Consider the following 20307-nt stretch of genomic DNA (forward strand, 5'->3'; position numbering starts at 1 on the left):
GACTCGAGAACTGGCTACAGCACTGGAAACTTCAGCTGTTTGGAGAAAAAAAAATAATGAGGGGTTTTGAAAAAAAAAATCATGTTTCATCTATTACTCAGCTTTTTGCAAGGTACTGTCAGAAGTGGAAGTGTAGATGGACTCATGTCCTTTCAGTCAATGAATGAATGCGGCTGTTCATGAGAATGTTTCCAAGCTATATGCATACCTTTAAGGTTGTGTGAAATCTTATATGTATCACAGGGACATTTAAGGATAAAGTGAGAAGCTGTCTAATGAGAAGCTGTCTAAAAGCAGGTTGTTTGATGAAAGAGTGCACGGTGTCTGTTGTGAGTTGTTTTGTTTTTTTAAGACCAACTTTTAGTTGATTTACTTGTGGTGTTTATAAAGGCTTGGGTTGGTTCGTGGTGTTATAGGTCGTATACATATACTGCACAACATGTATAGACCATAAGGCCTACAACTACATCATTGATACTTTTTATAATAGCCAACTACCTGGTAGCATGGGTTTTAATATCCTAAATATTTATCTGTTCAGCAACTTTAGTAGAATAAATATCTCCACTAGTTGGCAACGTGTGTTGGATTTAGCCAGAGGGTTGTGGTAGAGAGTTGTGTGAGGCTTATAAAGCTGTTGGGCAGGTACAAACTTGGTAAATAGTTGTGCCTAAATCATACAAATAACACGGTTATCTCTGATTTTGGAATTGCTACTTTAGGTTCTCTAGCTTATAGCTCTGTGTGGCTGCAGAACTAGAGCAATGTTTTTTCTTCTTCCTTCGGCATATACCCGGCTTTGACAGAAAGTAATGTAAAGGAAGAAGGTTCTTTGCCAATATTGTTAGTGTTTTTCACTGTCATGTGCTGCAACAATACGTGAATGTGATCTTAGAATTCACTTTTATGTAAGTTCCATGTTGTCTCTTTCCATACAAATGGACCTATTTTGGGATGCATAAACACCACCAATGGCAGTTTCTTTTTAAATTAAAACAACAAACTGACCGTGCATTTCTTTTTCCCTGAGGTGACTCTGCGTTCTCTGCAAGCACTTTTCCCTCAGACAGACTGCAGTAATTCTCCTGTTCCCTGTTATTAGCACTGCCACATTTGCATGATAATGGATCTCATGGATATCCCTCTGCTGCATATGCACTGGCATATTGTGAAGTTAATGCAGAGGACTTCCTCCTGCTCGACAGGGTGCAGGGAATGAAAACCTCTTTCCCTGGGCACTTCGGCACTCCCATCCAGAGCATGGCCTCTAACAGAGGAGCACATGCCTACCCGTAGTTCAGTTTCATAGCTGCATGTGGGTAGTGCCTACAGCCACACACACATTCGTTACGCCTGGCTAAATTTAATCTGTTAAGAAATACATTGTGAATTTCAACAAGCAGAAGAAACAAAAATAACAAAGGCTTTTGCACAAATTTATATTGTTATGTATTAAAGGTTCTAAATGGTCTAATAGGATGTGGCTATGGAGTTGGTGCTTTAGAAGAACAAGGATCTCTGACAGGATCCTAAAGATCAGGAAACTTTCTCAGAGTGGATAAAGTCTTTAAAGAAATTAGGGTAAAGTATTTCATAATACTTGTTGTAATACTGAGTGTTTTAAAATTGATTGATGCTTATCACTCAAATATAAAGTGGCTGGTCCAGTGCACTGGCCACTCAGGTGGTTGCTGGAATAACTGTAGGGTACTTAAAGTCTGAGTGCTGCCAGGCCTTGCAGGATGGGGAGACCAGGGTGAAGCATAGATGAGGCTGACGCTGATGTCTTTCCAGCCAGAGACCTTGGCAGACATGACAAAGGAAACATTCCTTCAGTGTAGCTGCAAAGATAAAGCTTTTGATTTTCTAAACAACATGGACCTATTTGGAATTTTATTACTCATGTTTTCAGACCAGGTAATCACCCATTCTCTGCTTATGAATTTTCTAACCTACTAACATGTGTAATGAGGTCTGGCCATTTGTATGCCCCAAATATAATAAACAGCATACTTGGCAGCTGTCATAAGCAAAGTTGTACACTGGAAATCCTTTACTGGGAGAATGTTTCCCTTCACAGAAATTGATGAACATCATTAGTATGAGTGAAAATTACTTCAGTGAATAAAAAGTCTGCAAATTCTATCACCAAATTCCATGCAACAGATAAGAAATGCATGTTTCCTCAAAAAATGAGTCAGGCAACCCTTCTATAGTTTGAAAGACATCAGTTCATTTTTGCTGTGTGTATAAAGTGGAAGAATTGACCTTTAACATTTATTTTGTTTTGATTTAAATCTATTTTTCAGTGCAACAGCACTCCTGTCTCACTGGCAGGAATGAAAGCAGGGAGTGGGTATGGGATGGAATTTGCTTCACTTGGAATTTGCCACTAGTTTCTCTAGGCCAGGATTTCCTCCAAGTTTTGTAACCTCATGTGTCATTTGATTTGGAGGAGGGTTGGTTTCTGTTAGTAACTATCACTTAGTCTTAGCTGCCAGTTAAGATGTTTGCCAGTTCTATGAAATGAATGAAAATATTCGAGGACATTGGTTAACCGAAGAAGTCAGTGAACCCTAAAATGAATTAGTATCTTAGCTACAAATTCACGTTTAATAGCTCCATTTGAAAGACCTTTTGTGCAGTAAAAGATAAGCTTGTGGCTTTGTGTTGTGTCCTTGCTCATGTGAGCTGTAAATAAACTGTCTGGTTTTAACTACATGTTCATCGACTGATAGACTATTCAGAAAAAAGGATCTACAGCTTTGTGTAATCCTATCAACAAAATGAAAAATATCAGAAAACGGAGCTGTTCAGAGCCAGATTCAAATCTGTTAACACTGAACAACCAGTATGTGACATTTCCTACTGCTGTAGTGTTTGAAGGCCAGTCATTTCCATGGGACTGTAAGAATAAGGTGGTACTCGGGATGAGAGAAGGTCTTAAAGTCTGGCTTTACATGTGGTTTATGAGTTAGTATTTAAAGTCTACAGATGCTTACTTTTGAATGTGTGTTTTTTTACACTCTGATTGTGTTAGAATTAATGAAAAATGCTTTTCCAGGCTTGTCACAATTTTACACCAGATTTTAATGTAGCAAATCATAGGAGAAATTTGTAGGTGTAGAAAGTGGAGACCTCAGGGACAGTTTCCACTAATTTTTATTTCATTAGGTCAATTTTTTTTTTTTCATTGCTTTGCCTTCTAGACAATTTTGATGCTAATGGCTGGAACTGGCCTGGATGGGAAGGTGACGCTTTGGCATGATATGCTTTAGCAACAAAGGAAAAGTGGCAGTCACTGAGTCCTGTCTCATACTGTGACTGGCCACTGTGTCATATCAATCTCCATCAAAAGGGATTACCATTTCATCAAAATTAAGTCTCTTGCCTTTATAACTGGAAGGCTGTTGCCCTTTGCTTAAAAGCTTACTTTCTCCTGCATATATTTATGGAAGCTTACACATACTTGCTCTTGTGCCAGCACTGTCCTTTCTTCTAACTAGTTAGTGTAAGACAACAGTGTTCCGTCCCTGAGTGTCACCCACACTGCTGATTTATATACTCTTGCCACAAAGAGATCTTCTTGTTGACATACCTTCTCAGTTACTGACAGTCAGAGGTGTAAAATGCTCCCAAGCAGCAGGGTGGTATCTAGAACATGGTTCAAATAGTTTGTTCAGTTCACTTCTCTGGCATTTACCTTTCTGATTAATGTATAGATGGCAATTGTATCACCTCCAAGTCTTCATTTTGCTGGCCCAGATAAATCGCACTGTAGCCGGAAGGCTCTTAAATCACACATTTATAATCAGAGGTATTTTCAAGCTCTGTGCCTGTAGAGAGTTCATCTTCCTTGAAAGTGACAAAAACTGTGCACTGTATTCCAGCTAAAATTCTACTCATACTTGTACCATGTGATTAATATCTCTGTAGTCACTTTTTCTCTTGGGTGGGCATAGAGCTATGAGGCAGTATGATGATGTGGCCTGAAAAAAATGAGTTCTTGGGACATGTCAGGTGAAGCAGTTTGCTCAGAGGCTTGTATCAGCCTTCTGTTCGGTAGTTACTCAGGACTTTCTCTTCATCTGCTGCTTCCACCCCCCAGATTGAAAAAAAATAATCCTATTATTAGTTCTTAAGCTTGACCTAGCTCTTAATACTGTGAAAAAAATCTGAGCAGACAGGGCAAGTCAAGGTTTGGGGGACCTCACTAAGAAAAATGTTGAAATGAGTTCAGGCACTGCATATTCTTCACAGGAAAAATTTGTTTGTATTTTCATTTTATCTGATGTTTTGCTGACATGATTGATTTTATTCTCACCTGTTCAGTATTTCACTGCCAAACAAATCCCGGTAACTGTTTTCATACAATCTAACTGGCAAGACTGTCAGTTTATTTCTGCTCTGTGACACCTCGTGTTAGGAAGAGTTACTGGATCAGTTTGCTGCATCATGTTATGCTATCTTTGACAGGTCATACTGCCATTCCTGAGTGCAGAGATTGCTGTGGTTCCTGGTTTATAATTTTTTTCCAAAGATTTTTAGCCCTGAAGAAGTTCTTTCATGTCAGTAAGGCAACTGCGTATTAACACATGCATGGCAAAGTAGAATCTGCTGATTTCAAAGGAAGGGGCTGAACATGTGGATAAGTGTTTTCAGAACTGGGCTCTAAATTCTGTAATACAACAACTAAAAGAATAATAGACAAAGAAAATGTTATAATGAATTTAATTCCTAAAACCCATGAAGGCTAAAAAGAGTAAGGTTAACACCCCCGCATTACGTAGCTCATGAAGTAAACTGAGATACTATGTTTCGCTAGGTTTTTTGCTGTGAAATTTTACAAGGTGTCTGGATATCTGGTACTGCAAATATAATTTCCTTATTAGTCATCAGCAGATAATAGGATCCTGAACTATATGAAAGATGTTTATTTGAAGATTCCAGAAGTTTTCATTATGCTCCATTTTCAGCTTTTGATTATGAAGTTTCTTGTTAGGATTTTGCTCTGGACTGGAGCAGTCCTTAACTGGAGTTGGGAAGTTACTGGAAGTAAGTCTTGGGGAAAAAATTTTCATCTCTGCCATATCTCTTTATGCAAGTCTGAGATTCTTTCACTTCCTGTTTTATGATCAGCTTTTCTTTGTCATCATCTTTTTTTCCTCTTTTATCACAAGCATGCTCTTTTTTCGGTGTACTTTACATCCTCCAATTTTGCATGCTGACATTCCTTAGACTCCATTCTTTTCTAAAAGTTTCCAGTTTATTTTCGTATTACCACCACTTCTTATGCTACCATAACTTCCTCATGTTAAAGGTGATGTTTTTAACCTTTCTGCTGTCCTTTCGCAAAATGTGCCTTCATCATGTTTCTCTGCTGGCTTGTGGGTTCACCCTCCTAGCTGATTGAAATCATTGTCTTCAGTCAATAGATTTCAAGTCTTCTGCAGCTGGCCCTTTGATACAAAGCAGAAGTTTTGAGGCAAAATTGGGCCTCAGCTCACGCATCTGAGCTGTGCTTCCTGGAAATCTCCCACTGAAGTCCTGTGTTAGTTGGTTTACTCCTGCCTGTGCTGCAGGTACAATTTTTTTTGGATTTGCAAGCAAGGCCTTTCAAGATCATTTGCAGCTTTTCTGTGGTCCTGTGTGTTGCTCTAGAGAAGCTGGAATGAACATGAGTCTGGGACACCTCTTATGGCACCACAGCTGTTAGGTTTCTTTACTCGCTTTGGCTCTACTCCAGAACAAGCTGAAGTCAATGGCAAGATTAGAATGACACTCCATCTGAATGAATCAACTGTGCATAAATGCTTGATGAGGGTATACCAGAAGCAGGAGAGGAAAATTGTTCTTACGCTGACTCTTGTTTTTGAATGTTTTTTAAAAACAGTTTCTCGCTTATATCAATACTTCTTAAATAAGGTGGGTTCTCCTACATTGAAATGCTAGTGATTCTCATGTAAGCCTGAAATAACTCAATTAAAATCAGTATGTATATTACTCAGTTTATATTACGGTTATTTAAATCTCAGAGAATGTATTATTTTTTAACAGTGCTACTATTTTATGTTTGTTTTCTATTTTGGAAACCTTGGTCTACTTCTAGCCAAACTAAAATACTTTAATTCATTTCTTTTATAATGGTGACACTTACCACTATAACTAGTACCCTTATTTCTTTAATTCTTATTGTTTCCGAGGAGCCATATTCATCAATCTGAAATACATCTCAGAGCAGTTGGAAAAATTTCTTCCCTGAATACATATACAGAACAAGTATGAAGGGCCCATGCTTACATGTTCAGATTACGATCTATAAATGTTCAAATGACCTATGCATTCATACATTAGAATGGAAAAATGTATTAAACCTTTTCAGAAGAGAGCACTGTGGTCTAGAATCTTATATGCAGCCTTTAGACTTGTATTCATAAATATTATGCACATGGCTGTTTGCTATTTAAGTAGCCTTGGAGTGTCTGATGTCAGCTACTTCCCCTAAATAAAATACTTGGGACATGTAACACCTGGTTTGGAGCCAACTGGCTTTGGTTTACTTCCTTTCCAAATGCTTTCATTCACAAGTGAACAAAATGACTCCTCATGCTGTGAAAAGGAACCTAGAAATACATTGTGAACACACTTTTACACAAAATGGGGACATATTTGCAGTTTTTAATAAACCTCAGTGAGCATTTGATCCAGCTCCCAATAAATTCAGTGGGAAGATTTCTTTTGACTTCAGCGGGATTTTGACTGGAATGATATTTGCTAACCACAGCACTGTGGGGTGCAGCATGAGCAGTGGGGATGGAAAGAATCATTGCTTTTTGTCTAGTCCTTTGCCACTGGGAAGGACCTAATTGCCACCAGAGATGGGGCATTTTTAATGAGGTGAGCTTCAGTGCACTGAGACAGCAACTGTTGCAAGGCAGTGACCTTAGAGGAATCCAGACCTGCCATGAAATAAAGTTTCTTTGCCATTACTCACTCTTAGGAGGCAAGCAGAATTAACAGAACCATAGGACCCAAAGGCTCATGCCAATGACTGTCGGAACAAAGAATAATCTGGAGAAAAAATTAATTGGAAGTTGAAATCTTTGAAGGATTTAAGGTTGAATAAATGTCTGGGAAAGCATAATCTGAATCCCTGGACACATAATACTCTCTGCTAAGTGTGTAAATGTAAGGTTAAGTGTCAGGAATAGGGGTATACATTGGCTAGCAATGAGTCCAGACTTCCACTGCAAAATATGCATATAATCATGACAAAAGGTGTGTCTTGGCGCTTGTCACTCTTAAGTCTCTTTAGAACCAGATCCTAAAGTCTTAATAATACCTGTGGTCAGAAATGATCCCTCAGCAGTGTGTCTGTTAAGACAGGGACCAGTTTTTATGTACTGAGCTCTTGCCAATGTACATTGCACACTCAAGTTCATGCTGATCATTCCTTGTCTGAGCAGACAGTTTGGAGATGCTCTTACAGTCTATTTTATAACCCCTAGATGCAATTTTTCTGCTCTTTGTTTTTCTTTTTGTTTTTTTCCTTTACTGCATTAAGCTTATTTTTATTTCCTGCTGCCTAGGGTCAGATTTGCCTGCGTTGTGTTTCCTGTTATGGTGCATCTCTTGCCAATGTATCACTCTTTCTCTGTTCTGCTCAAGTATTGCGTTAGATCCTACCATAGAATGTTAATGAGTAGGCCAAAAGCCCCATATCTAATGGAGTCTCACCTGAACAAAACTGCCAAAAAGTCTGCAAAAGTACTGTTTGCTTGAGGTTTTTTTATGCTTGATGCCTCTTAGAATTGCTTGAAGGTTGTTATGACTAATTTTGCAGCAAGACATAATGCTCCCTTCAGGCTAAGGAAGTATGGGAGGTTGGATTTAAGGCTTTTTGTTAGCATTCATTCTGTGCTGCCTTAAAAACAGAGGTGTTTAATTTAGCAAAATGTCAGGGTGTATAGAGAGTTTTTTATTTACCTTTAGCAGAAAATTTACCAAGTGATGTCAGACTAGTTACTTTCTTTGAGAAAGCCGATGCAAAGAAGCTCAAAAGTACATGAGAAACTTGCATGAATTGTCTTTCATTTTTCACGTTCCTCACCGACAGATGTCAAGAAATTTTAAAGGCTTTAAAAATATTTTCTGTGAATGCTTTTAGTAAGGAAATGTTCAATTCCAGTCTGAACTTGTTTCAGCCCTTAGTTTGGTCACCTTGATATGAGGAGCTTAAATTTGTATTCCATTCAGAGTTCTAAAACCTAGGGACTGTACCTAAGCACCCTTGACAGTGAAAGACAGTTTCCTTAGAGAGGGGTGTTCTTAGCGAGTGGCTAAATTACAATGTTAAATTTAACTTTTTTCCAGGACTGTTATGCTGTTGTCATTAGTGTTGCAGGGCTTTTGGCAGCCCAGTATTTCAAGCCTTGAGTGTGGGAGAGGGTGGGTCAGCTCTCCAAACTAAACTCATGTAGTTGACTTTCATGTACTGTCACAATCTGTATTAGCTGTGAATTAAGTTTGTCATATGGGGACTTCAGATTTGCATAAATATTGTAATTATTCTTGAAATAACTAATGCTAGTGTGGCAAATTCAGAATATATTTTCAGATTAAATCCAAATCCATGGTGGTTTCCTACTGTCTTCCTTGCACATCTGTTCTTAGTTAAAAATGCCACCTTCTCTCATCCAGGAGTTTCTCTGTTCTTGTGGCCCACGGGGTGCAGCTTCTTGCTCTTAGTAACGTGCAAGAATCACAAAGTTAAATTTGTCTTAGTAGTTCTCACTGATGTAGAGCTACCTGGGTATGCAGGATGGCTGAGGCACAAGTTCTGATTATTATGGGTTTTGGTAGGCCTAGAGAACACTCATCACCTTGCAGAATAGCACCAACTTGTGTAAATTAACTTGTCCTCAAAGGATTTCTAAACCAACTTTTTCTGCCTATTTGGTGATTCTGAAAATTACTCAATTATGGAGAAGTTAATATGTAACTATATTTTGCCACTTATTTCCCAGCAAAATCACATGACAAATGTAACATAGGTGAAAAGTGCTGAAACAAAACATTTTAATTAAAGAAGATCTTAAGGTGACAAATAGTTATGAAATTCAATTTTCTAATTTCTTTTTTTTCTTTCTTTTTTTTTTTTTAAAGGGTGGAAAGAAATCTTACAGTGGACCGTGTGGGGGCCGTGATTGCAGTGCTGGATGCAAATGTTTTCCAGAGAAGGGTGCACGGGTAAGTTTGTTTTCACTAATACAGCTAGCCCTTGTGTCTCTTATCAATCTTTTTATAAATAAATAAATAAACCCCAACTTCATATGTGTAATTCGCAATCTAATAATCTCATAAAACAAGAGCAATGATGAAGACCAGCTGCATTTCAAATGTCCCTGGCCAAGGTTTCACAAGCTGTTCTAAAGGTTTACAAATTGCTAGCTTTGCAAAGAGTCTTCAATGGAATCTCATTTCTTTATGTGATCTGAGCCTTAGTTCATAAAATTCAGATGGTTTTTAAGTAGATTATAAAAATTAGAAAGGAAAATCAAAGTAGTGTGGGCTTCCAGTACAGATTTTGCCCAGTCCTTACTGTAATAGCTTCTGTTTGTGGAAGTGTTTTTGACTTTGGTATTTGTGAAGGAACAGTAACTCTGAATGAATCTAAGCATTTCCCTTTGAGAAAGTCTTTTGTTTAGCTAAAGGCTCTCTCTCTGAAGTCTGCATTTGAAGCAACCAAATGTTTAAGCAAGTTTTCTATAAAAATCTTGTAATTTCTTTTAATTGTATGGAAAGGTTATAACTTTTATTTTAATGCAGCTGGTTATTTCCTATCTTAGGGTAATGCAGTGCAGAGCTGCTGACTTCACTCTGCCTTCAATTACAATGTTAATTTTTGTCCCAGGCACCATCTACTTAATATTTTCTCTTAAGGACTCTAAAGTTTTTTAGCATGTATCAAAATTAATCTTATAGATTTTGTTTACAGAGATGAAAGGAGGAAAGAGCTGCATTGTAGGTACTTGAAGAATTAACTTGGAAGGGCTTAAGGAGAAGGGAAATAATAATAGTTGTCTTGTTTAATAAAGCAGTTATTCTTGCTGAAATCATTGAAAAGTCATCCTCTGAGGGAAAACAAAAGAAATTAAGTCTTCTTTAAACACTAGCAATCCTGATTATTTTCCCTGTGTATTTCAGTGACACAGTATGGGTAAATTCAAGGTGTCACTTTCTAGGACTGAACTTGGGAAAATGTCGCTATTTAGAAATGATCGTCAGCATGGGCTTAAATGTTTCTTTAATTGCAGACAGACTTGAGCATGAATTCTTAATTGATAACTGATGATGTGTTTGCTCTGGAAGTATAAAAATTCTTTCAAATCATCATGTGGCAGGGTGAAAACATGTCTAAACAGATAAGCAGAAGAACTTTGCAAGTAAGTTCTCGACATAGCCTAGAATATGAGCTAAAGACAATTACTCAACACCTTTTGTGATTATATACAGTAAGGGACAGACCTAGTTTGGTTCTGGAACAAAATATCCTGTAAATGCTTTGACCTTTAGAGACCAATGAGCATCATTCTTCTGTCTCTTTACATTCCCGGGGTTCAAGTTGATTGTTTGAACTGGCCACAACACTGTTGACCTTGCAGTTTGAGCTCTTGGCATCTCTTTTGTTAAGATGTCACAAAGATTTTAGGCTGTTTTCATTGCTGACCTGAGAACTCATTTGGCTTTTAGCTTGTTTCTTATGTGACCTGTATCGGTAGGCATTTTCAGTCCTTCAAACACGTGTTCCATCCTACTGAGACCTGTCCATGGAGTAAACTGTCTGCTAGAAGTGGTAATCTTTCCCTTTTACAACACTACTTCCATCAAGCCATGCTGAGCCCTGCTGACACCTTCTTGGACATCTGCAGGCATCTACTGGAGTCCTGCCATGCCAGAGGATAAGGAGGTGGCTGGCTGAACTGGGAAAGGGGATGGTGTGATTATGTATCCTACAGCACAGCTTGTTTCTTGGAGGAGACTGTACACCCTGAGGCTAATTCCTTGGCTTCCTGCCTAGCTTGTCCTCCATTGCTGCAAAACCTTTAAGTTCAGAACAGGCAAATGGGAGATGGGACTTTGCCAATGCCCTGAATCCATATTTTGTTTAAAAAAATGTTTCAGCTGTCAATTTTGCACAATTAACCAGATCAGAAAAAAGCTAAGCTTTCTTTTTAAAAGAAAGAAATAGCTAAAAAGCACATGAAAAATGACAATAAGCTGACAGCTCAATGAAAATAATATAGGCAGTGTCCTTAAATGTCCTCCTCCCTGCATGCGCTTTTGATCAAGTAAAGCTGTGATGAACTTGTTTCTGAGAAGATACTTTAAAAAAATTATTTAGGCAATAAAAATGTCAAAAGTCCCTAAGACACACTGCCTGATTAGTGAAAGATATTTCTAGAAATAGGATGTAGGCAAGTAGAACCCCCATGTCCCCATGTTCTTGTTTTTGATATAGACTGTTAGTGCATGTGCAAGATATATTACAAAAAAGAAAAGAAAAGAAAACAAGTATAACCTCCCTATCTTTAAGACAGAGCTTGGTAGAAGACTAACCTCTGTAAAGTCAGTCAGCTCTTTGTGGAATAGATTGGGATTCTTTTTAGAAGGAAGGGTGGTACAATGTTTGTCTAGCAGCCACTTAAGGAGTTCTTCTAGCAAAGTGGTAAGGCACATCTACAAGAGCAAAATTTCATTTCTGTTAGTTGTCGCAATGGCTTGCATTAACTTCAAAAAGCCATAATGCTAGCTGGTACCCGTTTTAGTCTGTTCAGTGAAGTCAATTTACTATGAAGCCTGCACAAGAAGAAATCTGTTATGGAAGCATCCTTCATCTTAGCCAGTGATTCAGAATTTGTCCTTGTTTCTAATGTTAACTTAATGAAAAGCCTGGCTCTATGTAATTCAATGGCAAAACTTCTGGGCCACATTGCAACTATTCTCCCCTCTTTATCAGTTCTTACCTTGTAAAGATTCATGGGTAATGGTCCAGTGATTTGTGCAGAAGTCCAGTTCTCAGTGGAGAAGTGTTACCTTCACTGAAAGATCCCACCTAGGACCTTTTCTGGAGGTTTTCTCAGAGGTCAAATGAAAAGATTAAACTGAGTTTGTGGCTCTTACTATTTAAGTGCACAAGAAAGTATCTAGTTAAACTTATATGTCACATGACAGCTTGAGAGTAAATGTAATAGCAGGAGAAGCCCACCAAACTGATTTTGGCCAGTTATAAATCTAGGAATTTTGGATATGGTTCTTCAGTTCCCCTAAACTGCATTGTTAGAACTTATATGGACTTTAATATGAAATCTAACATAATACTGTGCAAAGGAAATGCCAGGTAGCACCACAGAGAATATGAGAGCCCCTACCTACAGCTAGAGTCTCTAGGTGAATATGTGGGACTTCTAAATCTCTGTCCTTACTCCAATTCTTCTGGCCAGCTGAGATACCAGCTATCAAACTAGTACAACAAGGCAATTTTAAAAGGAAGTCTGCTGGGATAGTGGAGGTACCTAAATGTACCCTGGTGCCTGCTATCTTTTTGGGAAGGGAGACAGTCTGAACACAAACTTGCACTTATTGAACCCACTTCTGCATACAAGTCTTACATACAGTCCTCTTTCAGAACAACAACTGATAGGTAGAAAAAGTGCTTTATATTAAACTATGAAGTATAAGAGGGAAGGTAGAAAAAGCAGCTGTATTAAATTATAATGTAAGTGAGGAAGTGAATGTGAATTCTGATGCTAGTCTCTGTATAGTGAAAAGCTGGATTTCTAATATGTATAGTTCCAGTGCAGGTGAGTGATCTACATCTAAAATATTTTGGGGACTGTCAGAAGAAATTATTGTGTTTAAAAAATGTTTTTTTCATTCCCCTTTCTCACTGTTTGATCCACAGGTTTTGGGCAGGGATAACACCCTTTGAAAATTTCATGGTGTACTGATGGCTGTCTTTCTCAGAAATGCACTGCAGATAAGTCAACAGTAACCAGCAGGGCATTTTCCCTATTTGCAGTTTCAAGAAGCATTAAATAGTAGACGGCCTGCACCATTTCATCTTTGCAGCTCATTCTGCATTTGTTTATGATAGTGTTGGCTTTTTTGTTTTTATATACTGTCATCTACTTTCAAACACTCACAAAGATAAACTATCAGACACAGTGCTTGTTGCATGTATACCTTCTCCTGATGCCTGTTCACTTATCTTGGAATTTATAACAATATTAGGGTTTGTTTTAAACTTTGCTCAACATGTGCTGGAGCTCTTCAGCTGAGACTAATCTTTCATTTTTTCATTCTAAGTCCTGTCCTCACCTCCCCCACTAAAAAAAGAATTTCAAGGGAAAAAAAATTTAGAAATTGTTTCCAAGGCTCCACAAATTACTCAGAAGAGACTGTGTCCCAGGCAGCTTTTACACCTTAGAATTGCTGTAAGTTAGGAGAACGTGATGTTACCAATTATAATTAATTTTTTCCTGTGATAAGTGATCATGTAATATAATATAAATATTTCTTATGCATCATGTGTTCTTTAAAGCCCATTGAAATATGATGATATGATCAATTAGAAAACTATTAATGGCACTATAGAACCTCTTTCCTATCTCAGAAAAAATCCACACAGAGGCTATTTCTAGCAACTGGTGTGGTTGGAAAAGAGTGTATCTGTAGAAAGAGGTAGTTGGTTCTGAGGATATGGTAGACATCTTACACTGAATTGAGTCTGGTCCCATGAAGTGAAGGACCACTGGAGTGCATCAGGTATGCTGTGGAGCCCATCTCCTGACCTAGCCTCACTCAAAAGAAACCCTGTTTATGTACTCTAAGACTACACTGCTATCTGAAGCAAGGCACAGTAACTAGGAGGGATTGAGTAAGATTGAGAGATTTTGCTCAAAAATGCAGTCACTATCTGAATGAAAGACTAGTGTACCCAGAGATACATGAGATTCCACAGGTTTTCTCTGAAGTTAAAATTATGATAGTAAATGTAGTGTAAATTATCTGTGAGCAATCAAAGAGGTTTTGATAGAATTATTGCAGATCAAACAAGCTAGAAAAGATAGACAGATCCCCAACATCCATGCACTGAACAGCGTAACCTGAGGTCAGAACTTTGGATGATTTAATCTAATTGTTATCTAGCATAAACTAATGTCGCATTGGCAAGAGATCTTAGATTAACTTTTGTCTGGAGCTAATCCCCTCAACTTAATACTGGGTGTACAAAGTACCTCTCTTGTGATAATTAGTTGAAGATTGGTTGACATTTCTTTGCTATGAAATTGTAATAATTACAACTTGTATTTTTTAATAATGTTTGCTGAATTCTGCTTTGGCTGGTTAAGCACTCTAATTGGAACAGTTTAGGGATTTCCTGATGAAACACAGTTTCTTTGGAAGTGTCGACTCAACAAAATTAATTTTTTTTGCAGAAGTGTTTTACACAAACATACTTGCTGGAGACAAAATTCTGCTAAGCTGTTGGTTCAAACTTCTCTCTGTTTCTATGTGGCTTCCTACTACCTGGCTTGACAAGCACTGTAGGAAATAGTGATGCCATTTTGATATCCATGGCCTACAGGTTAGCCCACTATACCAATTAAAATTGAACCAGACTATGAGATGTTGACATTTCCTTCAAACTGACAGTGCCAAGATATGACCAGTTCTAAATGTTGTCTTAGTGTACTAACCGTGGATAATCAGTCTGGTGGAGGTAATACTGGGATCATTACATAGTTATTTTTATAAAGATCTTTTCACATCCAAGAGAAGGAGGGATTATTGCATTATAGTAGTTCTTGAGAAATGTTGGCCATTTAACAGTGGTTGTAGTCACTAGTTCTTGTAATATGTTTAAGCTTGGTCAAGCAAGACAGTATACAGTAGCAAATACCACTTAATTCATATACAGGACCATGAAATCAGTTCTCTAGTTAGTGTGAGCTCAGAAAAGGAGGTTAGATAATTCAAGTGGGAATGAAATGTTGCTTAATTCTAGGGTGAGTTCTTCACTATCCAGTTTAAAACAATCTGTGAAGCTATGCTTCCTGGCTTTCTCTCCTTGTTAGCTACACCCAAAGATTTCTCTCCAGGAGCCTTCCTCTTAGAATAAATACAGCCAATTATTTTTTTCTGTTGCAAAAGAACCCCAAAGTTTGGTCTAGACTACATGTATGTTTTGCCATAATTTCTGATTTCACTTCCAGGCTTCTCCAACTGTTATTGTAGGTTCTTCCTTTCCACTTGCATTGTAGGCAACCTCAAGTCCAACTACTGTGCTGTGTTCCCTGAAAATACTTTGTTAATGTCTTGTATCCAAACATGAGGGGCTCAGATCTGGTAGACATGCTAGGCCTCAGTACTTTTCCCTCCTTTGGCTTTCACAATTCCTCTCTTCTATTTTTCTGTTTATTCATTAGCTTTCTCAATATAGTGAGTTGTTTTCCTTCTGTCTCCCTCTGCCATCAGCTGTACATCCCACCAGACTTGTACAAATGTCTTTACAAATGTCTCACTGTCACCTTAGATGCAACAGTGCCAGAAGCTAATGTCCTGTTTTTAACGAAGTTCTCCTTTTCCTCCTGTTCTCTTTGCTATTATCAACACCAGCATCTTTTTAATCAATCTGCTGTCTTAGATGTCATCCTTGACTTGTCTCTTCCTGCCAGGTTATAACCAATTTGTGGTTATAATACAATATCTCCATTTCCTTCCTGTCTACACATCAACAATTCACACCACTTTCTTCTGGCTACAGCAGAAGAAGCTATAGTGTCCTTTCTGTCTGGTATCTGGAAATACGGCTTAAACTGTTGTCCTGTCCTGCTTTTCTGTGTTTCATCTCTTTGTGACTTTTTATTGCCTTTTAGTTATATCTGAAGATGAAAGATCTTAGACTTTTGCATATGTCAACCTCTTGTAAGAAACTTCATCAGCCTGTCCAATTTCTCTCCTTTCCTCATCCTTCTTTCTATACCAGCTGATTGTGTGATATCTTAGGTTGAACTCTAAGGTAGACTGACTGCAGTGTAACTGAATGTGCACAGCAGCTGAGGAAGGCAGGCAGGCTGCTCTCTACCAAGGCTTCTGAGCACTAGCAATCAGCCAGCAACCAGACCCTTCTCCTCCAAATGTGAATGTAAGAGCTATACTTTGTTTTAAATTATTTTCATGTGTTGCAGTTTTGACAATATTGCAGTACTTTCACCCTTAGTAAATACTGGTCATGGAATATATGTAAATGATGTCTAATTCTTGTTCAAATCTCCTTCTGGTTAAACAAATAAAATGCCATCATTTGATTTGGGAAGAGGATTATCTGTAACGTTGAAAAATGTTGACCATCTGTTCTCTGTCATTAAGAAGTTTTGGCAATATCTTGAGAGAAAATGAGGTAATAGTTAAGTCAAACAACTTACGTGCCAGCTGCTTTTTTAACAACTGCCAAGATTTTTTATTTTTTTTAAGTAATTTGCCAAATGCGGCATTAAGCAATTATTGTACATGTCCTCCTGACCCAACCTAAATACATTGAGCCTAGCCCTCTAATGAGAACCGCACCATATACTAACTGAAACAACATAAATAAAACAGATCTCATTGCATTTGAAAGTATCCCTTATGCAATGGGTATCAAGACCAAACCTGTTCATATGTACAGTCTTACATCATCTCTTATAATCCCAAGTACATTTGTGAAGACTTCTCGAGGGGACAGGCATCCATCTTATCTTACAGACATCGTAGAATTCAGTAAGGGTGAACAACTGTACTTAAGCAGGCTAACCAAGGAGTCTTTGATAGCAAATCATGTTTCCATGATTTGTTTTGCAGTTTGGCCAAAAGGATGTGTGCACTAAATGAGGCTAAATATATTCTAGGAAACATATCCCATAAAGAAAATTTCCACAGCTTTCAAAACGAACCAGAAACCGTAGCATTGCTGTATCACCAGGGTGGCTGAGGTGACTCTGTGACCTGAAACTGTTTCTAAATCTGCCTGCAAGGGCAGCATATTTTGTAATTGCAGTGGGGACCTGTGTTTACTTTTTAAATCAGCCAGAACGTGGGTCCTCAAACTGCGTTCCACAGAGCACTTCCAGATGGCTTGGAAAAGCCTGGCAAAGAAGTATCTGTCACTGTTCAAGTAACTGTGCTTCATGTGAGTTGCAACCCAGGATTTTAAAGTCTTTCCAGTGTTTTGGGAGGAAATGGAGCATTTTAAAAGCTCCTTGCTGCATCCTACAATGCTGGGAGTTGTCTTAGCTTGAGAAGAAGTTACATAGTCTCACTATACCAAGTGATTGTCTTTTCTGTTTCTCCTTTCTAGCCTGAAAAAAGTCTCTGTTTTTTCTCAAATTGAGCTTCTCAAAAGTGAGGTGTTAGTGGTGTGGATTTAAGCTGAGATGACTACTGGAAGTCACACGGTTAGCTGGTGGCAGAGTCAGATTGCTCTGCTGTGTACTTTGATATGTCCTCCTCATCTGAAGACATAGTAAACCATGATTCTCTCTGTTCTGATGCTGGCATTGGGAGCTGAGGGTGCAGGCATGTTGCCCTGGGAATAGGTACTTTATAATTTCTTGCTTACACAAGCTGCCACGGCTACCATTAGTAAATGTGGGTGGGTAAAGTACTGTTCCCCTTGAAGCCAATGCTGTCACTCCCATTGATTTCATTTTATGTGTGTAGACAGATGGGAAGAGGGAACCAGACTAGCCTTCTCCCTCCCTCTTTGGAGCCTTGCCATGGCTGGCCTTCTGTTCTAGCTTTGTATCTGTGGCACTTTCTCCAAGACCAAAAATGACAAGTTGTGCTACAGACTTGATCCGTATGGACAAACCAGAGAGTTCAACAACAGTTTCCTAGTAACCCCCCCTGCTTCCTAAATACTGGAGAGTAAAAACATCTGCTTATCCAAATTTTTTCTTTATAAAAATTATTAAGTCCTTCTTGGCTATAGAATGGAGTGTTTAACAAATCTGTGATGCTTTACTTGCCATATAACTCCTTAGAACAGGACTAACATGGACTCTTCCGTTTCTCTTGTTCATTCGTTTATCCACAGTAGGTGAAGAGTTGTAAATGCTCTTAAAATTGAGGCACTTCACCTTGCAGTCAGAAAGACAACTAACAATTCCTGTAGAAAGAGAAACTCACTGGTGTCTCACCCAGGACAGGAAAAGCAGATGTTAACGTGAGTCTTTGGAACATATGAATGTCTAGTTGGGCTTTTGCTTAAGAAAAGCTGTAGGATTTTGTCCGATGATTCCTGCAATGATGTCTCAGTTGAAAAGAGATAATTAATGCCCGCTTACATTTGAGAAATGGCACAAGACTTTGCCTTTCCTCTCCAAGCAGTTAACAGACAAGAAGGGGTAACTTACTTATATCCTGCCCTGAAATTACTCAACTGGCATTTTCTTCCATCACATCTTGTATCATTCATGTACGGAATTTGCCACCTAGACTGTGTCTTAGCCTTTTTCTCCAGGTTAAGTACTCTTTAATACCTTGTTTTCTTCATACCCCTCTCCTCTCACCCCATCCCCAGACTTGCCCACCTTCTAATTAAGTGTGATTGTTTCAGAATATTCCTGGTACTAATTATTTTTTAAGCTTCTTAAAATGAGAAGAGGTGCCCTTTGCAGAAACAAGTCTTTTTTAAAGAGTTTCAGTTGACAGTAAGTGAAAGGTGTGACACAGATTTTCAGTGTGATCTCTTGAGTAAGTCAGCCTCTCAGAAACAGAAGGATCACAGAACCAATCTATGAGCAAGGCCCAGTTCTAAGAGATTTGGCCGACAGTCAGGTTAGGAGCCAATTCATGAGCCAGGAAAACAGCCGACAGCAGGGATTACTACAAAGCAAACTTAATTAGGCAACAGATAGGCAGGAAGTACGCCAGTCATGGAGCCTGCAGCCAGATAGAGCACACAATGAAGATGGTTAACCAGGCAAAACTCTGTTTGTAGTGGTAAAAGAGGCTGTAGTGCCAATTAGTTGGAAGTAAACCCAAATGCATGGGTCCCCCAGGCTAGCTGTCAACCCCTGTTTTCTGAGGAAAATGTGCAGTATTTTTGGTGTGAATTGCAGCTTTTCCTGATAGGAAATCATAGATTTCAGAAGATAGGAGAACATCCTGACATTTCTCAGCTTTCCATGGTGAGTGAGGTTGATAAGCTGTTTAGAGATAGTTTCCCTGCTTCAGAAGAGAAGAGGACATGTATACCTGCAGCAAAAAAGAATAGGACCTGTGAATTAACTGTAGGTTAATGCTTCTTTTTGACTCTGGTATATAACACCTCTTGTGCCTTTAATGGAAATATCCAGGCATTCTCTGAATTTGGAAAAGGTAATACAAGAAGAAAAAAACAAGAAAGGGAATCTGAATCACAATGCCATGTATGCATTATTGGTGCAAAAAATTTTACTTCAAAATTAGTTTTTATTGCTTAGAATCATCTGGAGGATTCTGGAGTGTGTTACCTGATCCCTCTGTATGACAGTCTGGTAAGTTTAAAACAAAAGATGACTTCCTCAATGGGCTATTTTGTCTGTGAGTAGGTGGGAATTACTCTAGGGTCATGGAAAAATGAGAGGGAACAGTTTGCTGATCATCTGAGAACTGAAAAGTCAGTGATTTTGGGAAATAAAAAAGAAGTACTGAAAATCTTAGCCTATGACTAAGCTTCATCAGCATTACAAGGGATTATGAGAATAAATGCAAGATTGGTACAAATAGCCTATATCTTGTTCATGAATGGTAGGCAAGGAGAATGGAGAGAAGCTGTCTCCTTGTGAATGAGGAACATGTATGCTTGCTGGTGTCCAGGAAAATGTCAGGGGTGATTTTCTAAACACTTGATGGTGAAGATGGAAGAAACAAAAATGAGGGATCGTTATCACAATAGGCGTCTTGCATAGGAGATCTGACCAAAAAGAAAAGGGAATGATGGCTTAATTTTGGACAAATAAAGGGGCATCCAAATAACAGAACATAGCAGGAATATGAGATAAACGAATAGCATGCAGGATACAGAATGGTCTGACTGAGAATCTGGGTATAAGCATAAATTGTATAAAAATAGCTATTAAATGGTGGAGCACATAGCCTTTAAGAAAGGAGGGAGCAGCGTGCAGGGATGGTGCATTCTGGGCTTGTGTGTAGGAATGACAGTGCAGCATGGCTGAGGGGAAAATGGCATTTTCTAAATGATCCTGTATGAAAGACTCC

At 38.5% G+C, this 20307-nt stretch overlaps 1 protein-coding gene across 3 annotated transcripts in view; it reads left to right on the forward strand.

Moving 5' to 3' along the window:
• Positions 1 to 20307, forward strand: part of COL4A6 (collagen type IV alpha 6 chain) — a 140860-nt gene that overhangs the window by 40811 nt on the left and 79742 nt on the right. For all 3 annotated transcript variants that reach the window (XM_069810975.1, XM_069810976.1, XM_069810977.1), the window contains exon 4: positions 9166 to 9249. In XM_069810975.1, the coding sequence (XP_069667076.1) occupies positions 9166 to 9249 (84 nt within the window). The remainder of the gene's footprint in view (positions 1 to 9165; positions 9250 to 20307) is intronic.

Source organism: Haliaeetus albicilla, chromosome 23 (assembly GCF_947461875.1).
Source record: "Haliaeetus albicilla chromosome 23, bHalAlb1.1, whole genome shotgun sequence".
NCBI lineage: Eukaryota > Metazoa > Chordata > Aves > Accipitriformes > Accipitridae > Haliaeetus > Haliaeetus albicilla.